The 9,500-nt window shown below is 39.3% G+C and overlaps 1 protein-coding gene across 1 annotated transcript in view; it reads right to left on the minus strand.

The window, feature by feature from the left end:
• Nucleotides 1-9,500, minus strand: part of F5 (coagulation factor V (proaccelerin, labile factor)) — a 66,386-nt gene that overhangs the window by 34,913 nt on the left and 21,973 nt on the right. The window contains exons 4-7 of the mRNA XM_012657712.1: nt 6,209-6,421; nt 4,816-4,959; nt 2,241-2,462; nt 789-954 (exon numbers count right to left, since the gene is read on the minus strand). Of these exons, the coding sequence (XP_012513166.1) occupies nt 789-954; nt 2,241-2,462; nt 4,816-4,959; nt 6,209-6,421 (745 nt within the window). The remainder of the gene's footprint in view (nt 1-788; nt 955-2,240; nt 2,463-4,815; nt 4,960-6,208; nt 6,422-9,500) is intronic.

Below are 9,500 nucleotides of genomic sequence, written 5' to 3' on the forward strand. Positions count from 1 at the left end.
TTTTCACAGGTGTATAATATTCCATTGTATGAATATACCCTAATTTATTAAATTAGCTTTCTGTTGGTGGACATTTTGGGTTGTTTTCAATCTTTTGCTAGTACTAACAGCACAGCAGTAAATACCCTGCACATACATCATTTCACCTGTGAACAAGCAGACAGATTCCCAGAGTGAGATTGGTGGGCCAAAGGGTACATGTATTTATAACTTTTATACATATTGCCAAATTATCCTCCAGAATGCCTTCACCAATTTACTCTTCCACCAGCAATGTGTGACAGTGCTTATTTCTCACAGCCTTGCCAACAGATGATGTCATCTGGACTTGTGAGTCTGATAGGTAAAAAATAGTATTCCAGTGAAGTTCAATTTGCATTTCTCTTATTATGAGTGAACGTGAATAACTTTTCAAGTGTTTAAGAGCTATTTGAATCTCCAAATTTCTTAATTTTTCTAACCTATTTCCTTATCTATATAAAAAAAGAGCAGCATCTAATTTGTAGAGTTCAAGTTAGGCTCTTAGAAAGGGTTTAATACAGTGCTTGGCAATGGCAAGCTTCAACAAGTGGTAGCTGCTGTTATTATTACTACAATTATTATCAGGCTGAATTCTCTTGGTGAGTTTGGGGTTATTTAAGATTAATTTGGATAAAAAGACTTGAATGGAAACCAATACATGTGTCCCTTTGAGAGCCGTCCACCCTGACATTTCATCATTGCATATCTAGGACCCTATGGGACATGTCTTGAACCTCTGCACAGTGCCACAAACCCCGACGACTCACTGGTCCATATTTGCTGGTACTATAGGCGCATAGTCCCAAATGACTTCTTCTGCAGCAATGAAGTATTCCCACCTCTTAATGTGCCGCCTTTGCTCAAGAGTCATTTTGTTAGGCATTCTGGTTTTCTTTGGGCAGTTTTTAATGTTGATGTAAGCCTGCATCCCAGCTGAGTTAGGATATAAAGACAGTGAAAGAATTTGAGAGAAGTTATGATTGATCAAAATGCATACCTTTTAAATCAATTTTGGAAGGTTTACGTAATAACGGGGAAAGTAATGCTCAGGTAACTTTTTGATTTGGAACACTTTCAGTGGAGTGCAGAAGGGGTGAAGAATGAAAAAGCAGGGGAAAGGCAGGAAGAGTTAGGAAAAAAGCTTGGAAAGATTGCCTTTGTTTCTTCTGGAACAGGACGTTTGCTTAGCATTTCCAGCCCCTTAAAATTCTGTGACTTAGGTCTTGTTGAATTCTCATTTTTCCTGTCATCTGTTCCTTTATCTGTAAAATGAAGATAACACTAATACTTTCTTAATGAAATTATTGTTTAGAATTAAATAACAATACATAAATCACTTGTCTTCAATAAATATTAGCTTTATAGTTGCTTTATTATTATTAGGAACTCTATCTTCCAGGGATATTGTGACACTTTCATTACTTCAAGTATCATTTTGACTGCTCAATGTGAAAAAAACATAAAATGATCTCATGAAGTATCTCTTCTTCATATGTGTTGCTTATACATCATTTTGGTAACAAAATGGTTTTCTATAGCGAAATCATTAACTTAAATTTTAGTCTCTGTTTACATGAACCCTCCTCCCAACAATTTTAAGGCAAAAATGTGTAGTAAAGCAATTAGTTATTTTGTTTACATGATACCACGTAACAACTTGGGCTTATTTTTTTTTCCCCACCTGAATTCACTGATGTTCTTTAAAGCCCACCCCTCAGCTGTTTAGACATTATGTACTATCCATTCTACACACATTCATTAAGTCCCTCTCTGTGCTAAGCTTTGTGTTTATTTCACTGCAAAGGCTAAACTTTTCATGTTAAAACTTTTATGCTTTCTGTAACTTGGTGCTTCTGTAAATTTGCAGATGTTTGTCTTGTTCTAACATCTAGGTCTTTTCCTTTGGCTATGTATGACATATCCCCAAGAAAGAATACCTCTGTGTATACATTTGTTTCCTTCCTCTTTTTGAGGAAGTTGAGACCTCTTCAGCTTTTGCTTCATTTAAAAAAAAATCTTTGTCAATTCCTTCACTTCCTCCATCCCCAACCAATGAATTATTAGTCTAAGAGCAAAGTATCTAAACTCTGGTGTTAGGAACTTAGGCAGGTATGTCTAGGGTGCAGGTGGCTTAAAAGGGCAAAGGAGAAGGAGAGAGATAGTGCTGGGGAAGAAAGGAGCCTACATCCCGAAGCAAGACTGTCAGAAGAGTTTCTTGCCTTGCAAATGTTTTGGGGTGAGAGAAGATATAATCCACCTTCCCTCTGTGCTCACAGTCATATTTGCAGTGGTGGATGTAGCGCTGACGAGGGTGATGGCTGAGACTTTATGATGGTTTTGCTCCAGGACCTGGCCATTGAAATGAATGGAGAACATTTCCGGCCCAGAGCTCATTCCAATCAGGTGCCAGCTGACATGATCACGGGCACAAACCATTATATCTGAAAGAGAGGGAGGGACAGAGGCCAAAACATGTATTTAGTCCAGTACTCTGTGATCAAACATTTACTCACCAAATATGTATTGAGAGCTACTACATTGGGTCACACCAGTCTGGTCTTAGCTGGAAGGAGTCACCAGAACCTCTAATAGGGCTGAGCTCAAGGGCTTCATTATCAAGGTTCGGTAGAGGTCAAAGCTCTGCCTCTGGGACAGAAGATGTGAAGATGATGTGAGGATTTTCTGTTGCTTCTTTACTCACTTTTTGATGGTTTTAATGACAAGTCAATGAAATACTATGTGTGTTAAACTCTCACCTTAAAATGCAGTGGACAAGCCCTCGTTATGATGGGCCACTAGGAGCTTTTCATGGATGAAGTAATGATAACTGAGCACAAGAGCTTGGTTTTGCTCCTTTGCTCTCATAACAACTGAGAAAATGCTCATTTGCTCTATGGGAGACTCCAACACTGGCTTCTAGGCTTAGGTTTAAATTTCAGATCCATAATCACTAGATTATGCCCACTATAAAATGGGGCAGATAATCAGTCCCTTACCGTGTCCTGGGTTTGTCTTTTTTAGGAGGCTATGGTAACAAGGCAGGGATTCCTGATATCACTGGTGAGAACAAAAGCTAGAAAGTAGGAGGCTTTGGTGGAAGCATTTATCCACCCCCAAAGAAATGCTCATATTGAATTCAGCAATGAACACATCTGTATTAGCATTTATCATATTTATTCAATTTATACTGCTGCATAAGGCAGATGGTTTTACAAGCATTAACTATTGTCAGTTTCTACTGATGATGTTTCCCTACCTTATCCCTCTTACCCCCAGTTATTCTTTTTCAACTATGAATTTGTAAACTCTCTACTCTGATCAAGTTATTAATTTTGATTTCTGTGTGTATGGCTTTGCTTCTTTTTTGGCTTCAATATATTTACACAGATTGTTCATTCTGCCAGGAAATAGATGTTGGGGTTGATGGTTAGTCCATTTTTGTAAGTAAGCATATTGAGACAACTAATTTCCAAGGGCTACACTAGAGTAGAGAAGTGAATGAGGTTTGAACTCAGATCTCCCAAGGTAGAGGGCAGTTATCTAAGCCCCAGGTTTGCAAACTCCTGGTGTTAGTACTCAGAATCAATACCCAGAGTCATATGAGTATGTTTTTAATAATCCAAGTAGAAGATGGAGTCAAACGAAATAGAATACAATTTGAAAGCAATACATACATCCCAACTCTTTTTTTTTTTTTTTTTTTTGAGACAGTCTCACTGTGTTGCCCGGGCTAGAGTGCTGTGGCATCAGCCAAGCTCACAGCAACCTCAAACTCCTGGGCTCAAGCAATTCGTTTGCCTCAGCCCCCCAGGTAGCTGAAACTACAGGCACGTGCCACCATGCCCAGCTAATTTTTTCTCTTTTTAGTTGTTTGGCCAATTTCTTTCTGTTTTTAGTAGAGACAGGGTCTCGCTCTTGCTCAGGCTGGTCTTGAACTCCTGAGCTCAAACGATCCGCCCGCCTCAGCCTCCCAGAGTGCTAGGATTACAGGCTGAGCCACCACGCCCGGCCCCAACTATTAATGATACTTGTTTGTTGAGTAAGTGAAGCCATTGTGCCTGTCAGATATTAGAAAACAACCTCTACACAGTTTAATGTATTGAAATATGTTTGTTTATTAATAAAGTGATTTTTCATTTTTCAATTTTTTTCCTCAGGCTGGTGCCATATACCCTGGAACCTTAGTTATAAGTCAGTTCTACCAGAGAGGAGTATTAAATAGAAGTGGTGTGGTCTAGGTGGAAGTCAGTTGTTTTTCCTTTTAACAGTTGCTATGACTTTGCTTTCTCACAAGAGTCTACATACAAATGGAAAGAGAAAACATCCTACATGCCATTGAGTATTACTCATTCATCACTTTTTGAAATGCTAGCAGTATTTTTGTGTGTTGGGGATTATTCCTAATCTCCTGTTCATCTTCACTGCAAGTGTCTTTATTGCATTCTTCCTGCCAACCCTTCCTGCTAGGGATTGACCTTGAACTTCAGTAGAAGGAGGCATGGTCACCATATAGTAGGGATCATAGAGCTAATGGAGAAAGACTCAGCTGATGGCCTGGAGGTCTTTTTGGAGGTGCAGGCCAAGCTGAAACCCACTCAGATCACTATACCTCATAAGGCTGCACATTCCTTCTCTTATCCAGCTTCTAATTTGTCTGTTGTATTTTCTGTTTTCTTTAAAAAATGATGACAAAATCTTGAGAACTACTGCACTGGATTACATCACCTTTCTGCTAAGGAGTTGCAAAACAATGTGCCTCCTCAACTTCCCTAGTGCTTTGAAGAAAACAATTACCTGGCATCGTCCCATTCACATAGCCATTGACAGTGTACATTAGTGACGATGACTGGCTCCAGCTCTTGCTTTCATCAAACACAGCAAACAGCAGCACAAATTGCTTCTCAAACATCTTCTGAGTCCCATCCTCACTTAGGGTGCCTGTGAAGGAAAATACATATTTTCAAGAAACATCCCAGGTAGAATACTCTCATCAGCTTTCCTAGATAATAGAGAGTTTAGGACAAGCAACTAATCACAATGATATCAATTTGAAGTAGTTCTTATTTCTGAAAACAGCATCTTTATCAAGTAACATGGTTGGAGGGTTATTAAAATTCTGGTGCTATATTGTTTTCCTTGGCAACTTGTCGCCTTGGGGAACAGGGCTTTAAAGGTAAATTTTATCTGGTGCAGAAAGAAACCATTTGATGACTGTCAACGCTCTGTAAAAGTATCTTTTTCCTCCAGTCTCAATAGGCCAACATGTAGGTACCTTAGCTGAGTTGGTAAAAGGATCACACCTTGAGTTTAATGCTGTCATCTTGTTTGTATGTGAAATGGGGCACTAGAGGATTGGTTGGAAGTATCAGGATTAATCCATTCTCATATGAGGAAAAAATTCTGTTGATAGTAAAATGAAAAAAGAGCCTTTTATAAGTTTTAAACTTTTTTAGTGCCATCACAGTATCTTCTATATACTGGGCAATGAAAAAATATACCTGTGTAATGGATAAATACATTGGGAAGGTATGTGGATATGGTCTGTGTGATGGCGAGTCCATCACATTATTTCCCATGACACAGTTCATTGTGGTTGTTTGCTTGTTTTAATGAAAGATGACCTAAATTCTCTTGGGGTAAAATCCAAGCTTCCCCGTAAGAAGCCCAGCCAATACAATTCCTTATAAAGCCAGTTGAGTATGTTTGAAACCTACCACCCAAAGTGTTCAGTTTGTTTATGAGAAAGGAAGCTGGAGTTTCATGTATTTATAGACCAAATTACCAACCCAAACCTCAGATATGTCAGGTATGTTAGCAAAAGTTCTTTCCAAGAACTCTCCCACCAGAATATAGGCCAGTGCACTTTCAAAAAGACTTTGTCCTTGAGGTAGATGTTACAGATCATACAAGCCTGGCATCAGAACATGCTCTCGAACAGGAATTTATCTGGGAGAAGTTTCAGGATTGAGATTGAGGAGGAATTAGAAGAAACAAAGGGGGATCCAAGCCCTCAAATAGCAGATATTTTTTTCTCTTACCAAACAATGATCTGGTCTCTGCACCCTCTTCCTCTGCTTGAGGTGCAAGAAGTTGTCAAGATGCTCACAAGCCTCGTCCCATTATAGAACTCCTTACCATTCCAACATCTTTGTTGTTGTTAAGTCTTTTTTGTTGTTGTTGTTTTTACCTTTTTTACAGATAAGCAGAGGTCCAATCAGTCCAGAGTTGAAGTCTTGTACCAGATTCTCATGGGAATAATAGATATGTGTGAGGCAGGGAGGGTCATCGTGGGTAGGTCCACTGTCCTCACTAATAATCCACTCATAGGTATATTCTTGGCCTGGAGCTATAGCATCATCCATCTTCTCCACAGGGGATGTGTGGTCAGGGTAAGAAGCACCTGGAGAAGTAAAAGCCATGAAGACATCTGGGAAGTTTCTAAGGACTACTTTTTCACCACCCTTAAATCTAGGGGAAACTAAGATAAGCTCTCTAGAGATGTACATACATACCTTTCCACAGTGAACCTTTATTATTTGGAAAGATTCACATATATCTACATCTACGCCCATATAATTATAAAGTTGTTGATGCCATCGTGATGGGAAGAATAAAAAATGTTACTTGTAAATTAGAGTTTAGCAAGTTAATTTTCCAGGGTCCTCTCTAGGACTCTGCCGTACGAATTAAGAATTCCAGCCACTTTGGCTTTTCTAAAGTCCAAACTCTATTTTCTCAACTTATAGAGACTGAGCTGACCATCCTTATGCTATTCCCTGGAAACTCTCTTGAAGCACTGAGCTTGGGTTCTCACAGGGCCCACCTGGTTTGTTACTCTTCTCTCACAAGTCACCCTCTTGATTTGCCTGTTATTCAATGTCTGAAAACTTTCGTTTCGTATTTTTGTTTCGTGTATTTTTTCTCCCTGGCTAGTTGTTAAGAAAAAGGATAAATCTGGTCCCTCATGTTCAGAAGCCAAAGTCTGAGATGCTAAATTTCCATATGAACTATTTTTATATTGCAGCAAAATCAGCTTCCCTTGTTTAACTGTACCTTCCCCCACCTCCTCTTTGGAAAATCTATTCCACTCAAAACACTCTGCACGAGTTTGCAGGGCATCAGCCTATGTTTGGGCTCTCCAGGTAGGAGTGGGGAAAAAGGCACATACAGTCATCAATAGGGCATTCAAGTACTGCAGTGTTGTGCATTATTGTACTACATAAGATTCCGAACATGGAAGCCGTAAGATGCAAAAGTGGAGTAGGTATATCTAAACTTACTTATTCACAAAATCCTTAACATGGACCACAGGTCCATGTATGATTTACCCCTACTTCTCTCCAGTCTTATCATGTGTGATTCTTTCCCTTGTTTACTATGTATCAGTCACTCAGGCCCCCTGTCAGTTCCCCAGACATACCAAGTTCTATCCTACCTCACAGTCTTAGTGGATATATTCCCCTGCCTAGAGCGCTCTTCCTCCTTTTTTTTTCCTTTTGATAAATGCGTGCTCATCTTTCAGATGTCAACTTAAATGTCAGCTTACTCCTTCCATTATCTCTGATTCTGCTACATAGTTTTTTCCTTTTACAGCACTCATCACAATGTGTAATTGTTTATGAGATTATATGATTAATTTCATTTTCTCCTACTAGATTATAATTATTTACATCCTGCATATTTTGGTCACCAGAGTGTGAGCTCCTCAAGGGAAAGTGCTAGATTGTCTTTGTCTAGTATCTCTGGTGCCCTCCACAGTACCTGGAGAAGCATGGAACATGAGCACAGAGAAGATGCTCAATGAATATTTATTGCACTCCTAAGATTCAAGGTCCTATGGGCTAAAGCCAAGGTCACCAAATCATAGCTCTTAGGTGTGTTTTGTTAGGATTGCAAACAGATTAAATGCCAACATTAAAAATCTGGAGATATTATCTAAGAATCTGGATTGTTGGGTTCTCTTTAACAAACAAAGCACAAAAAACAAAAACCCTGGAGATCTGATAACAATAGGACCAAACTCCTGCACAGAATTTGGCTGGACCTGGGTCTTGACTGCTCTCTTCTTCTTTTTGATCACCAGTCCCTTAGTGGACCCACTTTTTCATTGAATTACTCGCCTGGCTACTTTAGGCATCTGAGTTTGTGACCATTGCATTAGGGTAAAGCTTGACATTGGACTCTGTTGTGTCTTTTTTTTCCCTCCTCCAAAATGGCTTGATACTGATAAATGACGCATACTATGGGCTGAACTTGCATTTTGATGATAAAGAGGATTTAACTGTTAAAATTATCAGAAGCTGAGAAATGATAAAAGCTTAAATAACTTCCTGTGAGTTATAACATTATTCTAATCTAAAGAAGGAGGAAAAAAAAGTTTTTGAGGAAGAGTCTCCACTGATAAACAGGGAGCATTATCTCTGAAAAGTTACAAAAGAGCTTTGGTAGCAAAGCACAAACAGGACTGATAAGGAGAGCTGCCCTCTCAGGTCAACCTTGTGTATGAGCTGGAACTAGCATGGCTAGTTGTTGAGTTGCATGATCTTGAATCAAGTATGCCAGTCCTTATTCAACATTGCATGCTACACGGCCTCGTGAAGTTAAAAAATCATGTTTCTAGAGCTTCCACTGACCCAACTATTAAAATATCATAGGGTGTTTCTATAGCAGAAAATGATATTCTTTCCACTGCCTTCACAAGCTCTCAAAAGAACAAAAATGTTGTTCTTTGTCAAGTAAGAGATAACATTTGAAGTTCTTCCTCCCTTTCTGTTTCTGGATGAATGCTTGCTCATCTTTCAGATGTCAGAATAAATGTCACCTTATGCCTTCCTTGATCTCTGATTGTGATACATTTTTTTTTTTTACAGCACTCATCACAGTTTATAATTAAATATTTATGAGATTACATGATTAATGGTATTTTTCCTGCTAAATCGTGGGAGAAAGTACATGAACTTTGGGGGCAGAGTTGTGCTGTCTTGGTTATATCCCTTGCTAACTATGTGAACTTGGGAAAATTTCTTCTTTTTTGGTTTGAGAAACAAATATTTCTTTCTCACAGTCTGGAGGCTGGGAAGTCCAAGATCAAGGTGCCAGCAGATCCAGTGTCTGGTGAGGTCCCTCTTCCTGGTTTGCAGATGGACATCTTCTTGTATCCTCACATGTTTCTGTTCTAGCCAAGTATTAGCTTTAAACAAATCCCCAAGAATCCAAGAACTCTTAGCTGAATATTATGGACTCCCAAATGTCTTTTTTAAGTCCAAACGTCTCACTGGAGCCCTAGACTCCTTTACCAAGGCCTCCCTGACATGTCACACCTGTCTGTTCATTTCACTCCGGCCACATTGGCTCTTTCTGTTCTTTGAAAAACCAAGCTTATTTCCACCACCGGGTCTCTGCTTTTGCTGTTCCCTCTGCCAGAAACACTTTCCCTTAAAGTCCTAGCATGACTGGCTCCTTCTTATCATTCAGATCTC

This window comes from Propithecus coquereli, unplaced genomic scaffold (genome assembly GCF_000956105.1).
Source record: "Propithecus coquereli isolate 6110/MARCELLA unplaced genomic scaffold, Pcoq_1.0 Scaffold56, whole genome shotgun sequence".
Lineage (NCBI taxonomy): Eukaryota > Metazoa > Chordata > Mammalia > Primates > Indriidae > Propithecus > Propithecus coquereli.